The following is a 21973-nucleotide window of genomic DNA, read 5'->3' as shown; positions in this document are numbered from 1 at the left end:
AGTAGCAGCATTTTAATAGTGTAACATAACTGGATGCCAGTTTTTCCAGCTGTGAAGTGGGCCATAGACATTTGCTTTCTCATCTTCAGAATATATCATATGCTCTGGAGAAAATGATACTAAAGGTATTCCTGACAATAGGCTCTACCATATTGTAGGAAAACTCATCTTGGGACAGCATTATAAGGAGCAGAATTTCCATTTTGTGACTGGTGTGGCTGCTTTTCTCCCCACTTCTGCTCCTCAGACTACCAGGCAGGAAACAGTATATGCTCAGCACCTGGTGCCTCAGACATCTCTGAATCTGAAGAGACACACCAGCACCTTCACTGGAAAGATTTTAATCTACCTCTGTAGGATCTCTTAGGAAATTACTTACAGAAACATAGCTTTCAGTAATGTGCTTTTTGTGAGTAATGTAGTGTGCAATCACTAAGTTTGTTACTGACAGATATTGCTGACCCAATTTTGAAAGCCTAAAGCCAAAGCTAGGCAGGGCTAAATCTCCAGTAAGCAAAAATAAAATTTCCTTCTTGGTTGCTAGGCTTCTGGTCTGGCATCAAGGATCACATATGAAACTGTGCACTTATTTACAAAAGACTATGTTATACTAGCAAGCAAATTCAAAGACTGTGTTCTAACCTGTAACCATACGTGGTAGGAAAGCACTGGACAGTGGTTGAAGTTATTCTTCCCCTCTCTAGGCACCTCAGGTTGGATATTCTAGGACAGAGAAGATATAGCCCCAAACATGCCTCATAGTCTAAAGAAATTCTCCACCAGTGACTTCTGCACTGGTAGTAGAACAGAAACAAGCACTTGATGAATGCGCCTCACTTTTTGAACTTTTAAGTAGGTAGTATCTCTAAAAACTCTCAAAAAAAAAATGGTTCAATTTGTTAGCTCTGAAACAGATGAAGAGTATCTACCTCGTTTAGCAGTAACCTGTTCAAAACTGGAAACAGATCCAATGTCCAGTATTAAAACTGACAAAGACAGGATACCATTTACAACAAAACAAGCTTCACAATTATTTTCATTGTGTGTGCTATGCAAAAAAAAAAAGTATTCATAAAACACACACACACAAAATAGGCTAAGGTGTATTTTTTAACAATTTCACAGCAGTTTTGTAATATTTACTATAGGCAGATACCATATATTTTTTAATTCATGGCAAAATATTTCTTTGCTCAGTGAGCAGCCATAGAACTAATGTATAATGCATAAATGTATAAAACAAATATTCATGTTTCACTTTTCTTCAGTACCTTTAAAAAGGTATTAGAAGTCCAAACATATTATTACAGACTTTCCCATTCATAAACTCCAATCTAACTGGAACATCTGCAATCAGTTTCTGGCATGTGTATGTGTAATAGTGACCAAGTACAGAAATATGGTGAGGTGTTCTGATTCCACAGTAATGACAATCTCAATAAAAAGGTCTCAAATAGAGAAACAAACTTGGATTCTGAACAAATCTTACTTTCTCAGCTGAGTACTAACAGGAGCCTAACACCTATGTAATTTCATGGGAAGTGCATTAAAAAAGTTTATTTGGGCACTATCTCATGGCTAAATGATCATTTGTTCTTTGAATGAGCTCAGCACAAATACTGTGGTCAGCAAACACATTCTCTTTACTAAAACCAAGTATTTCATATTTAAGCAACTATAGCTTCAAGATTTAAGTTTACTGCATGTTCTATTGAGCAGGGGTTTTTAGTTAGAATGTTTTAAATAGGAATAAAATCTTATGAGCTTTCAGAAGCTTCACACTAGCCTATTTGAGCCAGCATATCCCAGGCTGTCCCTACTTTTCTGTGAATTCCATCCTGTAAAAAAATGACCCTTCTTGTCACAGTAATACGCTCTGTTGTGAGAAGTGACTCTTTTTACTGTAGCAATCTTAACATACTATTAACCTCACTTCAACCACACACAGACTACCAAATTCCATATTCTCTTCCTCTCCCCGAAATTGGAATAATTATCAGTTTAAGGAGATGCACAGATGATACATTGGATCACATCAGCAGATACGCATCCTCTGACCAAGAGCAAAAACACACAAAAAATTCTGCAAAGCCAACTCCACAATAGCCTAGCCACAACAAAAGGTTCCTCTGACCTCAAAAATTTTAGATGCTGATATGTGACATGAAAGCACAGGACTGACTTTTCCTTCCTGCCTATATATCTCACCAACACTGGGGAAAGCCACTGAAGCTGACTTCAGGTGAAAATCTCATACAGAAATACAAGGTCAGTGCATTATTCAGTACAGATTTCCTTTTCAAAATGATTCTGCGTCTGAAATAAGCATTGTTCCAAACACAAGATGCAGTTTGGAGAGTAAGAATTACAGTTCCTGGATAGACTCTAACTGCCTGACATGAATATAAATAAACCATGACATAGATTTAGTTAACTGTCAGCAACAAGACAATATCACTCATTTTAACCATTCGTAATAACATGATTTCAATTACTTAAATTGAAGGTCAAAGTTTTCCTAAATGTATGTTTTCAGTTTGGGGTACGGCAAATAAAATCTACAACTTCATATTTTGTTTTAAAATCTCTTTTTAAAGGAATGTTTATTTTTAGTATATTTACTGAACAACCTACAGATCACAGGAGTGCTCAACCTATCTTTTCTAACTCATTAATTTGATTTTTTAAATTCTTCTCCAAATTGAGTTAGAAACTACAGTCTCTGGAGTGTTTTGTCACTCGTATTACGTCTCAATTTAACCCTTACAGTACCTTCATGCCATCTTACCAGAGCCACTCATAAGAACTACTTGTCCAAAATGCTATGATAGAAGTAGACCTGTGTCAACCTCATAGAACTTTATTCTTGCAGAGTAACTGACTACAAAAGCCCAACTCCAGGCAAAGTATAAATATGGACTGACATTAAATCCATATTCACTGGTTTGGGTTTAATTACTGCTCTACTTTACGTGGTTTTGACACAGGCCAGTTGGCTGGTATCTACGTGATCTTCTTGCAGTATAAACATCTCAACCTGAATTTAGACACCTATGACTTAATGGAGAGGAAAAAACTTTCTTTGTCACAGTTCTTAGTATATTTACATTTCCTGGACTATATTCAGGCACAGCCAGCCTTCTCCATCCCCAAAACTTAAGTGCAATATTATCATATGAAATACTATCATCATCTACATGAAGTATCACTAAATACTGAGATGAAATCAAATATTTGGCATCACCCCATTCATATTTTTCTTCTCCCTGCCATTTTCCTCTCCTGTTATTTCCTGTCATCTTCCACCTCAAGTCTATCCTCAGGTTAGATAGCCACATTTTTGAAACATAGCAAAAAAAGCAGATTAAAGTAATCACCACAAGTAGAAGTTTATGATGCTTTGGAGCAGCTTATGAGAACTTGGCTTGCACTTCTAATCTCACAGGAGCCAGAAAGCATGTAAATGAACTAGAAAACTTTCTTTCCAGTCCACTCAAAAAGTTTTTAGAGGAAGTGAATTTGGCCTGAAACACTGCTAATCAGACTAAGCCTGACCAGACTATTTTTAACAATTCCCCAAAACTGTTAACACTGAGAGTAATGCCATGTAAGATAAGGGAGTTTTTCCTTCTGTAAAAGAGTTCATGAAACTCAATGGAAAATCAGATAGAGGGTAGAAATGAAAGCTTTACTTAACTAAACTTTGCTGTTGTTGCTTTTTTATTATTATTTAATTCTTGTATATTTCATAGACTTTTTTTAATGGGGTCCTTGGAATAATTCCCAAACTACTTTATGACAGAACCCTAAAATACTTTTCTTAAACATCTCACATTTTAGTCTTTTAAGGGTTTTTAGAAGACCTTACAAGGCCAAAGATGCTTCCCATCAAACATCTAGTTTCAGGCAGAATAAAAACAATATAAGACTAAACTCCCAGGGAATATTCTTATAACCCTTCCTCTGTAGCATCAGTGCCTTAGCCTCAGCTTTGAACTAGCAATAAACTTGTGGTAGTTTATAAAAGACTGGGGTTAGCAGCTGAGGCTTATAAAACAATTTTCTTCATTGCATTAAGTTTGGCCATTGACATGTGAACAAAGTGACAAAGTTCAATGTAAATCATGCTGCTGTTCCATGTATCAAGCAAGCACCCAACACATTTATATACACAAGGAACAGGCAGGGTGTGCATTGAAAGACAAACACTTGAATGTGTGACAAATTGAGGCCAACTCATCCATGATATGTTTTCCATTGTTGAGGGAGAGCTAAATCACTTTTAAGAGTTCTGTAGCTTTTATGAACAGCAGGCATCTTGACTTACAATAAGTTAACCCTTTCATACACTATGCTCTTAATTAGATTTGAGGTTGCCCTTCCCTCCAAACTGTGTACAACTGACCTTCAGAAATTAGGGCTATCTCTCTATAGAGCTAGGGAGCTAAACATGATCAATGTGGCTCTTGGGGAAAAAAAAAAAAACAACACAAGAAACAAATCACATTTGATGAAGATTCGTCTCAACAAAGTTTGGTCTAAAGCAAATCAATTTGCTGTAGAACACCTTGTTACTCATAGTTTGTGAGGACTTTTATAATGTCATAGTTTTCAAAATACTATTATGCCAAACAATAACAAATTCTCTATGCAATTGTATTATATATCCCCTAAGCATATGCACATTCATACACTTTTAAAGGGTTTTAATGGCATTCTTGAACTTTCAACCTCAAGTTTACTTCATTTTCAAGTTACTATAATTCACATCGTGCCTGCAAATATTCTGTGATCCTAATGGTCGTCCATCTTTTATAAAGAACTTTTCAGCTAATCAAATGATGACCTATTCCTAGCAAAGCAAAGAAGGATTACTGTTTCTGAAAAATCACTCTCAATGTAGAAGAGACCAGCATGTTCACTTGTTTTCAAGCCATACTGCCAATTACTAGTTTATCTGCCCAGTTTAATACATCAAATTCAAAAGTGGACATTGGGACATAATTACCATTTAAAAACATTTGGCTGAAGAGTGATATGCGACACATACAGATTGAAGGCCTAATGGCTGTTATTTCATGTTTTGTGCCTTCTCCTATTTAACTAAAAAAAAGTGAACTGGCTTATCCTAGTTAAAAATGCTTCTTCTAGGAATATTATTATGTTATTTAACAAAGTAAGCAACTTCTTAAGCAATCTACATGAGAAAATTGAGATGAGCTATTTAATTTTGTCCAAAGTATGGACAGTTTTGTTCCATGTCTGACAAATTCTTCAACCTCTGCTAAGCTGATCAGTAAAAACTCAGCTAATTGAATCCATCGATGTGAAAAACCACAGGCTCAAGTCTGTACTGCATACATCAGGCTGAAGGATTTCTGCTCCAGCCATGGCGGTAATAGCCAGTGGGGTCAGGTCAAAGAGGGTTAAAGTGAGTCAGGATATAGCCAAAGGAATACATCAAACACTGATTTTAAAAGGGCAATTAATCTTAGACAGAAATGCTTCCTGGGGAATGAGATCTCAATCTTAAGAGCACACTACATGATGTAGCAGTAAAAATGTACATATACAAGCTTAGAGAGCTTTCATCCTGTGATCACAAACAGAAGGGGAGTGCTGTTTATCAGAGAAATACAAACCCTTGCTAAAATACTTACATTAGCTTCTTCCGGGCCCTTACTCATTGAAAAATAAATTCTGTAATGAGCAGGCTGTAGAGTTTGTGCACATGGAATACCTTCTTTTGGTACATGTACTGTAGATTCTTTTGAACAGCTAGTAGACTAAAGTATTTAGAGATCTCTAACACAGTAAAATGAAAGAATTTAGCATTGAAAAATTCAGGAAAGAGTGATGAAAAGAATAATGGAATACCTGCAGGACTCTTTATGCTGAATACTAAATTAAAAAAAAATAACAACCTCTTCCCAAACAGCTACCTGGTTAGAGTTAACACAGGAAGTAAATTTTCATCAAAAGTTCTTTTTACCATTTCCATTCCAAACCACTAAGACAGTTAGCGGCAAAGCTGATAGATTACAATATAATCTTTGTTTTCATTAAGAGTTTGACTCATAACCTAAGTATTTTTAATTTAGAGTTCAGAAAGTATTTTTCCACTTTATAGTAGAAAAATAGATCCATAAAGCTGAGAACACAAACATACAGAATTTGCTAAGTTACTATCATTAATTAGTTAGCAAGATTACTAGGAATCATTAGCTACGTGGACAAACATATATAGCTCTGAAATGAATGATCACTAAGTTGGCTGCATTAGTTTGCAGGGTTAAAGAGAACTGGCTTTGCAACCACCCCTCCATCTGAGGATACTGACGCCCAACATCACACATGGCAGAAGGGCATCTGTTTGTGTATGTGGTTCATACATACAGCTTCTTGGCTTAAATGGCTGGTGACAGCTTGCACAAAGATACTGGACCTGGTAAAGTTTCCCAAAGTGTAGAGACACGCTGCATCAAGGGAAAATAGCAGACTGCAAGACAGATGCAAGGAAGATGGGAATGATTTTAATCAGCCAACTCCCAAAGAAAAAGTACATACACCTAATTTAAAGGTATATATACAAATGGGCCAGAACCCACTCTTTGCACTTCAGGGGAAGTACCAGAGAACAGTTCATGCCTATTCAGCTAAATTATCTCCCCCTCTCTATCACCTATTGAGAATAGACCCCAGATGGTTAATCCATGAACACTGCTCAAGTTTTCTGGGAGAGTATTAACTGGCCTTGACCAAAATTATGCCAGAGAACTGCTAATAGTCATATAGAACAAACAACACATGTTCTAGCCCTCTTTGGTTTACTAGTATAAATAAAAACACTAAGACCACAACATTTAAAACTGTTTGTGCACTGCAGTGTCCTGGTTGAGCACTTCACATTGTGTGTCTTCACAGAGGCTTATTACTGTCTCCTGAAAACTTTGGTAGACCCAAATCTCCAGTTACTCTTGCACCAATTACAGCACTAGAGGCATTGTCCCATTTTCTATGAAACTAACCATAAGAAATATCCTGTAACTCTATGTACTTTGTGTACTTTAGCTGTTGCTGACATGCTTGTTTCTGTGAGCAAGGATATATGAGAAACTAGAAGGAAGGTTTGGTTTGGGTTTCTTTCTGTGAAGTTTTTGATGACTCAGTCATATTGAGTGGCTTCTGTGGCCTCTTTAGAATAAGACAGACTGACTTAGACCATGACTCAAAAAAATTCAATTCTTAAGTCTGCTACTGACCTCAGTGTGACCAGGTACAAGCCACATCATCCCTTTGTGCCTCTTAATTTCTCCTTTCTTTTTATCTCTTCACTCATCTTTTATCTAAGTGATAAACACTGCAACATGTACAGTGCATAAGGAACCTGAGGTCTCCTCCTAAAACACAAAAAATACTAATTTTAAACCTGAAAATTCAACACAACGAAAACACTTTGTCAAGATGCACTGATCCCAACAGTTCTCCTAAAGCTCACATACATAACAGATGACTAGAAATCAGTCAGGTTTTCTGTCAGTAGTTTTCCACTATTTTTTTCTCAACTGCCTAGATTTCCAAATCTATAGGATTCAGTCAGGAAATTGGTCATAGGACACTAATGTTCCCAGGAAGAGCAGACTAATCTAGGATGGAAGACTCCACCTCTCTCCTGGAAAGAATTTCAGAAATGCTGGTTTTCAATTTTCAAACAGAATAAGCTCAATTTTGAAAAAGTTCTTTTGCTCTGTGGAAGACTTTACTTTCTCCTTTCATACTACTACTGTTAATGATAGACTTAAAAACCTTGGTTGTGCCTGAATAAAGTCATTGGCCTTTTGACTAATTTAAAGAGAATAGTCTGGAGTCTGATACTAATAAAACTTATTGGGTGGTCAGCAGAACGAATGTAGCTGAAGCTGAACAAATTTCCAAAGCTTGTCCGAGAAACAGGATTATTTCCTTATTTGCTGTACCTCTTCCTACAGTCTATCCTTCTGAATGTGCGTGCCTGTGCATGCCCAGAAACCACTTCTAAGTCACAAAGAAACAGCACATTACTCTTGTGATGTTAGGAAAGTTGCTGGATGCAAGAGGAAAGACTAGACTAGAATAGACTATTGCAGTTGGAAGGGACATACAGTGATCATCTAGTCCAACTGCCTGAGAAGTCTAGGGCTGGCCAAAAGTTAGAGCATGTTACTAAGGGCATTGTACGAATGCCTCTTAAACACTGACAGGCTTGGAGCATCGACTACCTCTCCAGAAAACTGTTCTAATGTTTGACCACATCCATGGTGAAGAAATGCTTCCTAAGCTCCAGTCTAAACCTTGCCAGTGCAGCTTTACGCTATCCCAGCACATCCTATCACTGGATACCAGGGAAAGAACTTTGCACCTCCCTCTTCATTCCCCTTGTCAAGAAGCTGCTCCTTGCAGGACATGCCTTCTAGCCTCATCACCATCTTTGTTGCTCTCCTCTGGAGGCACTTGAGCACCTTAATGTCTCTTACATTGTGGGGCCCAGAAGTGCACACAGCACTCCAGGTGAGGCTGCACCAATGCTCAGTACAGCAGCACAATCAGCTCTTCTGACTGTCTGGCTGTGCTGTGTTTGATGCACTCCAGGATGTGGTTTGCTCTCTTGGCTGCCAAGACACACAGCCACATCATACTGAGTCTGCTGCTGGCCAGCACCCCCAGACCATTTTCTGCAGGGCTGCTCTCCAGCCACTCCACTCCCAGTTTGTGTTCCGCGCTACTCTGTCCTAGGTTCAAAGTCTGGCATTTGGATGTATTAAATTTCATCCCATCTGCCAATAGGAGAGGAGCAAAGGACTCATAAGCCACCAAACAGATAATCCTTGTAGGATCCTCAATTGAGGTAAAGTTGGAGAAACCCTTAAAACCAAGCTATGGTCACTGTTTTGTGAGAAATTGTATGCAGAAAGATCACAAGCAGCCCCACATACCCACAGTTTTCTTTTCAGAGCAAGTGAGCCAGAACATTCTGCACACAACAGAAGCCCTCTCTGGTTATGCAGGGTTTGTTAAGAAAAGAAGATGGCTAACAAGAAGCACAGCTGCCACATAATTCTCAGATTATTTGCACCTTTCCATTTAGTCATGACAAATTAATTCTATATTAATTAATTCTGTAGTCATGTCTATTAATTCTATAATCTCAAGACAACCTCTGGACTTCCACCCCTTTTGATCAAAAAGGACTACTAAATCAAAAGGTATGCAATTTTAACACAGAAAAAAAAGGTTCCACTTCAACTTAAAAAAAAAAAAGGCAACAGAGGCAGGTAGGTGGTTTTGGGTGTAAAAAACCCCCAAAAATCAAAAAGTCAGCAGTAAGACAGATGATGAAAGATGCAGAAGGATAAACCAAGCAGATGGCCTAGTGAGGAACAGATAACAGGCACAAATAGTGACTCACACCATAAAGGAGAAGTACATTATGACCTCCTCCAATAAGGAAAGCACCACTGAGTCAAGGACACAAGGAGGGTGGAATAGCTTAAGCAGTGGTCTGACGGCCAGTTGTGGCCTGCAAGATGACTCTCACAGCAGAGGAGACAGTGGACTAGAATTCATATCATTTTTAACCATCTTTTAGTACACCCACACTCTAGAAGACCTCTAACCCTTCACAATACTCTCATACCTATGTGGGATAGGCTAATAAACTGCCTAAAACTGCTCAGGGCTTATTATATTTCTAAATTTAGGTGTCCTGGGAAAGTATTTCAACCTCCACAGCACCACAAAGCAGAGAGCATATACAATCAGGCTTACTAGTTAGACATGAGGAGCAAAGACTTCCTAAGTTTGCCCACCAGAGGAGCAGCAAGGACTGGGATGGTGCTGTGCAGCTTCTATTCCCACAGTAAGCCCCAAGTCAAGCTAATTCTGACCTCAGGCAGAGCAAGCCCAGTCATATTTCATGTCTATCCAAAGACATTCACACTGCATAAATTTACCTCCTTCTGTTGCACAATTTCTCATTTGTATCAAAATTAGGAGCCTACATGGCAAATCTCATCTAAATTCAATTTTCTGTTTAACTAATTTACTGGAAGTCAATGCTCAGAAAACTAAGGGAGAACAAAAACAATTAATATGTAGTCTCTCATACATTATACATTAAAAAAAAAAGCCGAGAGTTAATTGAAAACAGTTGATCCCTAATTTTACAAAATCATTCAGTACGGCAAGTCTTAAGAGAAAAATCCTGGAAGTCTTTTTGATCCTTGTTTTATTTCTGAAAGAACTAATGACACTGCTGTAGAAAGAGGTCAGTTCACACAGCTTTTCTGAATGAACAACAATGCTGTGAAAACTGGGATTGATTGATAGCCTACTGTTTGCGTCATTATGTCCAAATGTTTACCATTTGAGTCTTCAAGGAAGCATGAGACAAAAATCAAAACAAGTTTTATGAAGACTTCAACAACACTGGCAAATTAAAATTGTATCCAGAATTGTTTAGACATGATAGCAGTGGAAGAAAACTGCTTTCTTCTGCATTATAGAGTTTTTATCTTTGCATTATGCCTAATGTCTTAAATTTCTGGTGTGGAAGAGGAAAAGTCTTTCCCTCCCCAGAACTCTGTTTTCTATCATTTTAACCCTTTGCCTCTTCAAAGCATTCTGTTGAACTCAACACTGTTTCCTCTTGCAGTTGTTGCTTTGTAGTTATGAAAGATCATACTGTGTTCCTCCCTTTCTCCTAATAAGATGAGTCACTATTTCTAAATGAACTGTTTACAATATTAGGATGTTCATTTATGGGAACTTCACAATTGTGTACTAAACAACTTTTTTTTTTCCAACAGTTGTGAATTATTCACTTTTTTGGGCCAATTTGATAAACACTGACATTCAGAATTGATATTACTTCTGGAAACAAAAGCCCCTTAATTGGCAACAGGAACTATCATCAGATACAGAAAATCATGGGGAAACGCAGCATGACTTCCTTGAAGCAACAGATAAATGACACTTATTTTTATTATCTGTCATAAACAACGGTGTTGTAGTAAGCAGGTGGCCTAATCCACCTAATCTCAATAAAACAGAATTTTAGACAGTGGGGGAGAGTAGCCATGGTATTATCTCCTTTGGGGATGGATAATTTTGTTATTCATCAGCTTTGGGAAGAATACCCACAAGTGATGTTCTACGATATCACATATGTGAGCTTATGCTCTAGTTGCAGGCAACAACATGGTCTTAATATCTTATCCTCATTACCTGCATAGAAACTATAACAACGGTCTCTGAGACCACAAGCAGTATCAAGCTTCATTTTAGCCTGTTCCTGCATAATCCACTAAATCTTCCCACAAATAGTAATAACTCTGAAGTTATTTAAATGACTGCCTAATTTTCTGGAACTGGAACTACTGCAGACAATTGCACTTTACCACACAAGAACTGTCCAATTAAAGAATCAACTTTTGTCTGTGCAAGTGGCATCCACAAGCATAGGAAAAAAGATCAGACAATGAGTTTACAGGCTGCAGCATGAATAATCAGAATAATCTGATTCTAACCCTGGAGTCTTCATGAATGGATGTTTTATATTAAAATAAAAAAGCCATCTGTCATGAGCTTAGATTCAAAACTACATGATGCAGAGTCTATGAGAAGCAAAACTATAGGTTTTGGACTGTTGGCTGGAAAGGATCTTGGTACAATTTCAAGAGTGTAAAATGGTGAATGAGAAGGGGGGCACTGGACAACTTTATTCTGACTTCCCTGAGTAATTAACCAGGACATTGGTCATCTTGGAGCACAAATGCAAACCAAGAGAAACTGGGAAATGGAAGAATGCTGATAGAGGGACACAGTCCCTAGGTGTCAAAATATTTCAGATTTTCATATCCAGTAGTACAAAAATCTGTTGGAAAACTCTAGGAAACTGAAGTAGAAGTACAGATAATAGAACACCACAGGACAAAAAGATAGAAAGCAAAAAGGCAAAACTAACACAGAAGTGACTATTGACTAATTACTGCCTGTTGGAGGTTAGGATTTTTCCTTTTGATTTTTTCCTCTCAGGGAATTTTGCTCTAATGTTGCTAAGGGACAACAACAACCAGTACTTTAGAAAAGACAAAAGTAGCCAAGCTCTGGGGGAAGGGTGCAGTGGCTGCTACTCCCTTATCTGGTGGGTTTCTCTTGGAGGGGCAGAGATACCACGAGATTTGGGCTGTGGGAAGGGGCTGGGCGCAGCTCCTAGCTCTCTTGATCTCTCTGCATCAGAGGGGAGACGGGCTGCAGTCGCTGTGGGTGAATCTGCCACCACTGAAGAGTTCCGTCTCCTACTTTTCTTCTATGGTGAAAATGGCTTTGCTACTAAGTGCAGCCATTGAACTGAGACCTTATTAATGCCCTACCCCACTGAGGTTACCCCACTCAGTTCAGATCATCCAACAGAAAATGATCACAACTGAGAGCTCAACACAGTTTACTATTTTCTTCAAAGTATAGAATTTGTGATGTTCTGCCTTAAGAGACTGAAAACATAAATGAAATTGCCCATCTTCCAGAATGGATTTCCAACAACTCTAGAAGGTCAGGAATAGTAGTCCATGAATGGCAAGCTAAGTACATCTATACAATGGCAGAACTCCCAAATTTGATTTCAATTGTATTCAGCCCTTAGACAAACTGAATGAAACAGTAATTATGGAAATACAGTAAATAAAAAACATACAATTACACAATATAGGTTTACTTATAGTAAAATTTTGGACTGAGGTGACTTTCTTTAATTTATTAACTGCTGCATAATTGATAAAATACAATTTACTATTGCAGTAACTAAAAACAAAAATATAACATGCCTTAATTAAAGATTACAGCAGGCTACAACACAGAGGAAGTGATTGCTGGATTAGTTTGAAAATACTGATTTTAATATTTATTAAACATGACAAGAAGGACTTCACTATTCTCAAAATTTATGTCTACACAGGAGGATCAGAATAAAGAAAAAAACTGAAACAAATGAAATGTATCCATTTTCAATGGAAGGTGATGACCTGGTCTTACTGTTTCTTGTTGCCACATAATCACAACCACTTCCCGAGAAGCAGCTAAATAGGAACCATATAAAATGAAATACTACTCAGCTAATGAGAAAAGAGTTGATTTAACACATTTGCTGTCTAAATACCCATTTAGACACAAAATTAGAGAGGGTTATATTAGTTCAGTTCCAATGTAGCCTTCTGCAAGAAAGTACTGTACTGTACTGCAGTTGGAGTAGCACAAGGTGAAATAAGTGCATCTTCCTTGAAGGTTTTCTGAACATTTCATTATTCTTAGAGGTGTTTCCAGTACCTAAAGTAGGCCTACAAAACAGCTGAGGAGGGACTTTTTACAAGGCATGTAGTGATAGCAAAAAGGGAAATGGCTTTAAACTGCAAGAGGGCAGGTTTAAATTCAGTATTAGGAATAAATTCCTTACTCAGCAGGTGGCGAGATGGCAGAACCTGCTGTGCAGAGTTGTGGCTGCCCCACTGCTGGCAGTGTTCAAGGCCAGGTAGGATGGGGCCTTGAGCAACCTGGTCTGGTGGGAGTTGTCTCTGCCCATGGCAGGGGGGTTGGAACTAGATGAACTTTAACTTTACAACCCTAATCATTCAATGATTCTCTATTTGCTACTAATAAAGGCACCCATTCTCCTTGTTGCTTTAGAAAAACAGGGTATCCTTTACAGTCAAAATAATTAATGTAATTGCCAAGTTTTAAGAACATCCCTGGCTACTTCGCGCTTGTTCTAATTCCAAGTACTGCTTTTCTTTACACTTTCTGACCATTACTACTAATGTATAAAATGCTTGATACACATTTTGACAAATGGGCTCCCAACTGCTGTGCATTCTGCTCCTACTCCACTGCAGTGATTGAGGACGAGAGAAGATAAAGCCCAACAATCCCTGCAATCTAAAGAGTTAAAGGATGGACTCTAAACAGAAGACACTTTTTTTTTGGTATAACAACGCCCATGACAAAAAGCCTTTTGTCCATCAGTTTTTCTCTGATTAACAGCTTAAGGAGATGAAACTATTTAGCAGTCCAGAAAGGTGAGCACTGTACAAAATTCATTAAGCAGAAAAGAATTTTTTATATACATATATATCTTTATATAATTGAATAAAGGACCAGTTTGAGGAGAGACAGAAAAGTATTGGTTGGGATAATACAAGTTCAAGTTTTCATTTTTTACAGCACTTCAACAAACAATAAAAGCCTTGAGTAAATAGTTTCATAAGCTAATTTAAATAAAACACAATATTCTAAACAGTTACCCACAGTCAGTAACAGTCCAAAATAATATTGACACAGCATTTTATAAAGACCATTTTCACTATTAATCTTTTAATGTCATTATTCAACCTGTTCTTTTGACAGTGCTCTTTACACCGTGTTTTCAACAACTGGTAATCAACGCATATATTCAATCCACATATATATAAATACATTTTTTCATTGAAATATTTTTCTCAGCACAGTTAAAAGGAAGACTTAATTACATCCATGTTTCCTAAAGCAAAGGCATATAGACACTGTGGGTGGTTCTTGAAACCCTTCCCTCCCTCTTCTTGTGGTGGTCCCTAAGAATCTGGCAGCAGGAACAGCTCACATATACGGCTACAAACGCTGAGTCTGAAAACCATAGATTCTCTGTGTTCCCACGGCACAAAGCTCAGTTACGAATGTCACCACAGTAAGCAACCACCACAATTACTGTGAAGCTTCCAGTTGAATGAAAAGTCATTGGAAAAGAGAAAACCATAGAGGAAAAGGGAAAAACAAGTCAACAGATGGAGAAAAACAGAAAGAGAGAAGCTCATATTGATTGTGTTGTACTGAAGAAAAGATGCAGTTAATGTCACCGATTAATTCATTCACTAGAGAGGGAGGTTTAAAACAGCTGGAAAAATATCTAAATGACTTTGAAAAGAAGTGTAAAAAGATAAAAAAACACCTGCTTCTCTAGTATCTATTATACCTTTAGGCATATCTTTGACGAGACACTATTTTCTTTCCTCTTTGTTCAGAAAAATTAAGTAAATCTAAACTTTGATAGCTGAATAGTCTGAAAATCCAGATGTGAAAAAGTTTTTCATAATTTTCTAATAAACCTTTGCTAATGTATTCTGTTTTGTTACAGTATTCTTTTAATGCCTCAACCAGAATAAAGTGTAGATTAAGACAAAACATACAAGTAAAAAAAAATTAGAAGACACTAAATAAGGTCCAAACAGGACAATTTTCAATGTCTGACTACAATATTTTTTCCCTTCAGAGACCGTTTTAATGAAAGTTTCCTTTAGAAAGAGACTGTATTATAGTAATTTGATAGATGACAAATTGACATCAAAGAGGTATTATGGCCAGAAATATTCACTTTTTAGAGGGTGGGACAGAAGAATAGTAATGATAGGCCTAAACTTTACTTCAGAGAGTGCTTGGGGTTTTCACACTCAAAGCCCCAGAGCTCTCACTGATTCCAAGAACAAGCAAGCAAACTGTTCAGCAGAGCACTCAAGCTGATCACTGGACTTTTCTGATGCTCCTCTCTATAAAATGGGTGGGTTTGTAACACTCAGCTTGCCTGTGATCACATATGAATAAATTTTCTAAGGAAAAAAGAACTAAATTCAGTTCCCAAAGGCAGTATTCAGCTGTCTAAATTATAATACTTCCTGAAGCACATTCATTCTCGATTTATCCTTTCAAGAATGAGGACTGTGATTTTTCACCACACATGCTTGACACAAAAACATGCCCAGCCTGGGCAGGAAGACAATAGTCTCACAGACGACAAAGAGAGATGAGAGATAGAGAGTGGTTATAAACTGAATGATAAGTGTGTAAGGAAATGACAATTGTACAGGCAGTCTGCAGCTCTGACACCTTCTAAACTTCAAGTATTCAACTTCAAATGGAGACAACTGCTTTAGAAGTAAAACCTTTATGTGTAGTACCCCAGGTTTCCAAAACATGCTTGTAAATTAAACTCTCCTATGCTCTTATCTCCTCTGTATTTTGAACTGATGGAACGTCTGTTGACAGAGGAAGCTTGTTAAATTCTCAGCAATCCAGCATCAGAGAAAATTATTTTACTGAATGGATTTCATGGGGACTTCAGTAGCACAGATGTGCTGTGGTTCTGTAGTCTCAGGAGTTTAGTCAACTTGATGGAAAGGGAGAAGCTTATCCTCATCACGGCTGCTAACATTTATTTCTATAGGCAAAACTCTGAAGTGGCACTAAGCAGTCTGGTTGGTTTTCTAATAGCTCAAAGCTGTATTAGAACATGAACAGCTAATATGGTGCACATTACATTTGAATAATGAACGAGTGGATTTAGTCAAGGAAAAGAATAATCAAATTCACTTATTGGCTAAGTTGAATAATCAGTGAACAGAGTATGATGACCTCTAGCAGTCAAGCCTAAACCAGCAGTGTCCTTCCCTGTGCATGCTCCTTACAGGTAAGAATCACTGCTGTCATGGGCATCCATCTTTTCAGGTCAGTTTCCTTTATGTCTGAATCCTTCTCTATCATCCCTCTGTTTTGTTTTAATTCTGCTTCTTCCTTTTGTTCTTTCCATGTTGCCACACCTAATTTTCTACTTGGTATTCCTGTCTGGGGTACAGCAAACCCTGAACAGGTTTTCCTCAGGCCTTTATCTGACTATCCCCAGCTCCACCCGAACACCTCTTCACCTGCAGCTTGTCATTCTGCCAGCACAAACTGCCCTTCTTTTCAACTTCTGATTCAACTTGCTTCTCCATATCCTTCTCTGAATCACTTGGCCAGCAGGATATCTACTCCCCATTCTTTTACAGATGCCTTGCACAAACTCTGTGCATGTTCCACAAGCAATATACTTCTTTTTCTCCCTCATCCTTTTATCATTTCCTACCCCACTTACTCTGTCCAGGTGTTCGCATTTATTATGTCAGGTTTTGGCTTTTGCCCCAATCTCTTTCATTTCACCACATTGTTTATAGTTGCTCTCCCCATCACATTTAATGATTCCCAGATCTGTCATTTTCTTCCAAATTACTTGTTCAGTCAGCCTGCCTCCCCCCGCCACTGGCTCTATGTATCAGTCTACCCCCACTATTGGGATAATGGCTGCAAGTTCCCCACACCCCTTTCTTAACGACTGTCCTTGTCACCTATTGTCCTGCCTTCCCTACTCCACACAGTCCTAGCCACGCCCCCAGTTTTCCCTATTGGTTCCTGTACCCTAACCCCACGTGGCCCTGGCCACTCCCTCGGGTTTCCCCTATTGGTTCCTGTACTCCTAACTCCGCCCCTGTACCTCCCCTGTACCCAGAGGTCACTGGGGCTGTGTGCTGTCCCTGCCCCTCTCTGTTTCCCTATAAAACCCCTTACCCTCCACCATCTTGCTGTCTATGCTCCACGTGTGTCTATGCTCCACAGGTGGCTGTGCATGTGAGGCCTTCGCCCTCGAGGCATCTCTGCCTCGGGGAGGTCGTTGGCCTCTGCTGCACCGTGCGAATAAACATCTTCCATGGACACAACGCATAGACCCTCCTCGCCTCCTTTATCACTGCCGGTTGTAGAAGCAGACGAACCAGAGCTAGCCTTATGGCTCCCCGGCCGGTGAGAGCGCAGTGTCCAGCCCTGGGACAGAGGGTTTGGAGCACTGAGGCGCTGAACTGGGCCGGGTAGAGAAGCTCTAGGGTAAAGTCTGCTGCAACATCCTCTAAACCACAACAAATGGCACCCAAACGTGGGGCAGAAGCCACCCTGGAAAGCGTCCCCCTGAAGCCGCAACTGCGGCAGGGGAGTAGTCGCATTTGAGAAGCCATTTCCCCGACGAGAAGCTTGCATTCAGCGAGAAGACCGAAGGGGCGGCCGGTAGCCTCTGAAAAAAAGTCGCGCTTTTCAAGGAGGTCGGCCGAACGGCGGTGGACCATCCCGAGTGCTTTTTTTTTGATTCTCCGTGCGTGGTAAGCCCTCTGGAAAGCCCCTTGGGAGGGGAGCCGGTGAAGGCCTAGTCGGCTTGGTACGGGGGTCCCTTTTTTCTTTTTAGTTTGTTCTTTTTGCCTCGGGGTGGGTGGAGGGTTAGAGGTGGCGTCTTGTCAAGGTGAAGGGAGTCGCGCTCCATGCGAAATCTCGACAAGAAAAAACCCACTTCTAACAAGGGGAGACCTAAGTTTTGTGCCCCCATTTTGGGAGAAGTTTTTCTTATAAAATTAGACATATTTTATAAGGAGTGGGGAATCAGCTGTTGTGTGGGAAGTTTTTGTGCGCGAGAGATAAAGTAAACTAATCTGTGTTTTGTTTTATTTAGTTATCTGGCAGTGAAAAACCCTTGTTCTCTCCCTAATAACCACCTTCCCCTGCATGTATCCCCCAACATGGTGCCGACCATGTGTTGGTGGCACCCCCTCCTCCACCAGCTCGTGCTCCCCCTCTGTCCCTCAGGAGACAGCTGATCGTACGTTTTTCAGCCTCTCCTGTCCCTTTCCCGGGTTAAAACTGATCACTCTAACTCGAGATCCCTGCTAACCTCCTTTCCTGTGCCCCAAACCTCAGCCAAGCTGACTCCACGTGTTTTCCAATATGGCGCCGGCCGCATGGTCAGGCACGCCATGTTGTCTTCTTCCCCTTGAAATTTGCCCGGGCTTGCCAAAGCTCCACCCCCTGCATCCCTCGTGTTCCGTTGTAGCCCCTCCCCCCGCGTCGGTGGGCGCTCCCTTCAGTTACAGATCCTTCCCCATCTGAGTGTTTCTCTTCAGTGCGAGCCTCTCCTCCCATCCTCTCAAGTGTTCCCTCTCAGCCAGAAGCAGCTATGGCCTGGCTGGGAGTGGAGCCGCACCTCCAGTTGCCCGCGGCAAGCTCGGAGGAGCCAGTGGGGCTGCACCTCTAGCTCCCTGCAGCAGACACTGCCCCCGGAGCCCGGTGGAGCTGCGCCAGAGCAATCCCTAAAGGTGTGCTGCCGTCTGGCCGTGCTGGGGCCTAGTGGAACTGTTCCAGACCCGGCAGAGCCACAGCAGGAAAGAGCTGTGTGTCACCCAGTGGAGCTGCGCTGCATCCAAAGTTTTCTCCCTCTCCTAAGCTGAGAAAGACTTCAGTGACAACCCCGTTGCTGCTGCAAACCCTGCCTTCATCTTAGCAGCCCCAGCAAAAGAAAAACAGACTACAAACATGACTGCAGTCCGAAAATTCAACCTGTACTAAACTCCAACATCAAAATCAGCCAACTGCATCATCGTTTTCCCCATACTCACAGCAAAACTAATTTTGTTATTGCTTTACATTATGTTATTTTACCATTTTCCTGTTGTTTAAAAATTTGCTATGAATGTTTTTAGCAAAAGCCTTTCCCTCTTTAATTTAGTAAAAAATGGGGAAATATTGGGATAATGGCTGCAAGTTCCCCACACCCCTTTCTTAACGACTGTCCTTGTCACCTATTGTCCTGCCTTCCCTACTCCACACAGTCCTAGCCACGCCCCCAGTTTTCCCTATTGGTTCCTGTACCCTAACCCCACGTGGCCCTGGCCACTCCCTCGGGTTTCCCCTATTGGTTCCTGTACTCCTAACTCCGCCCCTGTACCTCCCCTGTACCCAGAGGTCACTGGGCCTGTGTGCTGTCCCTGCCCCTCTCTGTTTCCCTATAAAACCCCTTACCCTCCCCATCTTGCTGTCTATGCTCCACGTGTGTCTATGCTCCACAGGTGGCTGTGCATGTGAGGCCTTCGCCCTCGAGGCATCTCTGCCTCGGGGAGGTCGTTGGCCTCTGCTGCACCATGCGAATAAACATCTTCCATGGACACAACGCATAGACCCTCCTCGCCTCCTTTATCACTGCCGGTTGTGGAAGCAGACGAACCAGAGCTAGCCTTATGGCTCCCCGGCCGGTGAGAGCGCAGTGTCCAGCCCTGGGACAGAGGGTTTGGAGCACTGAGGCGCTGAACCGGGCTGGGTAGAGAAGCTCTAGGGTAAAGTCTGCTGCAACATCCTCTAAACCACAACACCCCACATCTCCTCAGGAGCCCACATTATTTTTTGCGTTTACCTCAGACAGCTCTCCTTCTCTTATGTACCAGAAGGGGAGGAGAACATTCACAACACAAGAGGTACAACTGAACAATGCTACTATACAAAGCTGCATTACAGGAGAAAATGTGCCGAGTTCTGGATGGGTCATGCCCATGTGCAGGATCAGATTTATTAAACTCTTAAGTTTGCAAATTTCTTGGAAAAACTGAGCCAAATTTAAGCAGATAGGAACAGGTAAGTACATTCCAACACATGGAAAACCACCAAATTTCACATTCCTCCTCCGAAGTGTAACAATGGTACCTACTTCAGTTTCTCTTCTTCCAAATTTTTTTTTGTCCAAGTTGAGTAAATACAGGTTTTTAGCTTTTAACAAAAATTAAGCAAGCAATTAGCATAGCATATTTCTGTTCTGCTATTAAAGGCTGATGCTTTTGTCAACATCTGAAGAGAAGGCCTGCTGATGGGAAGCATTATCACTGGTATTCACATAGAATTGCATTACATTCACACTTTTAATAAGGGCAGTAACTACCACATTCACCACCTGCAGCTTTGGCAAATCGAGGTAAAAATTATCATCCCCATAATCCTGGAACAACTTGTGCATATATGCTTTTGAATTTCTTTCATTTAATTTGTGCTCGACTGCCTTCCAAGTGAAAATGCATCCATCCTTCTCACTGAGTTTTTTACACTCCCTCTGTACCTTTTCAGTAGGGTCTGTAAGATACTCATGGTTAAGTACTTAAAGATGATTAAACTCACTTGTGCTAACATTCATGTATCTATTGCTATCTCCCTTTATCTTTTGGACAGTTAATGGAAAGCATTACTTGAAATAACGCTCCAAAATTTATAATAGCTTTATGAAAAATGGACACGTGGTTAGCAACATTCCAAATTTTTCTTACATTTTGTTATTTTTGGAAATTGTTCCCATGTGTTAACAAGTATTAAATAAGGGTAAAAAATATTTTGATATTTCAGTGAATTTCTAAAATCATTATACTTGGAGAAATCCATGACAACTGTTTAATTTTGAATCATGTAACTCCAGTGTACCACAAAATCTTACAGATTTTTATACTGATTTCAAATTCAGTGCTTCACTATTGAAAGATGCTGATACTATACCAGTAAATTATGTACCAAGATCTTCTCTAGACTATCCCACATTTCTCAAAAGTTCCTCATTTACAGGTACTGGTAAGACAACAGCAAGAACATGATGAAAAACCTTTTGCCTTAAATAATTTTGACCTTAATTTGCAGAGTACATAGTTCTTAAAGTTATCTCCCCTAACACATATATCACAGTTCTAATACTTGTAAGATTTGAGACTAAAATTACATCAAAAATGCCCATTTGCTGAATAAGTGCAGATCAACAAATGCTATTGCATGAAATAATATGCTACATTAATTGGTCACACAATACTACTTAGTAATCATACATAAACTGTTATATACTTCTAAAAATCTCTTTCTGGTACATTTTAAAAGGCTGGACTACACAAAGGGAAAAAAGCACTCTGAAAACATCCTCAATGTCTGTCAGTTTTGGACTTGTATATATAAAAAGTTTTTGCAATATGGAATTAAAGGTAACTTAAAACATGCTGACACTTGAAGAAGTGTCTTTTAAAGTGCAGAAAATAACGTGAATGTTTTTATTACAACCAACATAATGGCAAAGGAGTACAGGAATTTTAGAATAAAACTTCTAGAGATTAGTTGTTCAGGAGTGGCTCAGGAATCAATATATCCTTCCTCTTGAAACAGTGCTGGTGATGCAGAGCACACTAAAGAGCCAGGACAGAATGAAATCTGAAATTCTGACACTGACAGTTAGTTCTACCTCCAAAATACCCATAAAAAAGTTAAAAAGCAACAC

General features: G+C 39.7%; 1 protein-coding gene across 6 annotated transcripts in view; it reads right to left on the bottom strand.

Moving 5' to 3' along the window:
- Window positions 1-21973, bottom strand: part of ATG5 (autophagy related 5) — a 75875-nt gene that overhangs the window by 7072 nt on the left and 46830 nt on the right. The window contains exon 7 of one of the 6 annotated variants that reach the window (XR_014850990.1): window positions 7263-7400. The exons of 3 other annotated variants lie outside the window; for them this stretch is intronic. Coding sequence is in view for 1 of the 3 variants with exons in the window: in XM_085056243.1 (XP_084912369.1) it covers window positions 21829-21881 (53 nt within the window). In the remaining 2 variants the exon portion in view is untranslated. Of the gene's footprint in view, window positions 1-7262; window positions 7401-21124; window positions 21882-21973 lie in introns of those variants that run through there. 2 more of the 6 variants (XM_085056246.1, XM_085056243.1) reach the window with 2 other exon arrangements.

Source organism: Lichenostomus cassidix, chromosome 3, assembly GCF_008360975.1.
Source record: "Lichenostomus cassidix isolate B80296 chromosome 3, HeHo_3.0, whole genome shotgun sequence".
Classification (NCBI taxonomy): domain Eukaryota; kingdom Metazoa; phylum Chordata; class Aves; order Passeriformes; family Meliphagidae; genus Lichenostomus; species Lichenostomus cassidix.
The sequence above is the reverse complement of the archived record's forward strand: the minus strand, read 5'-3'. Positions and strand labels throughout refer to the sequence as shown.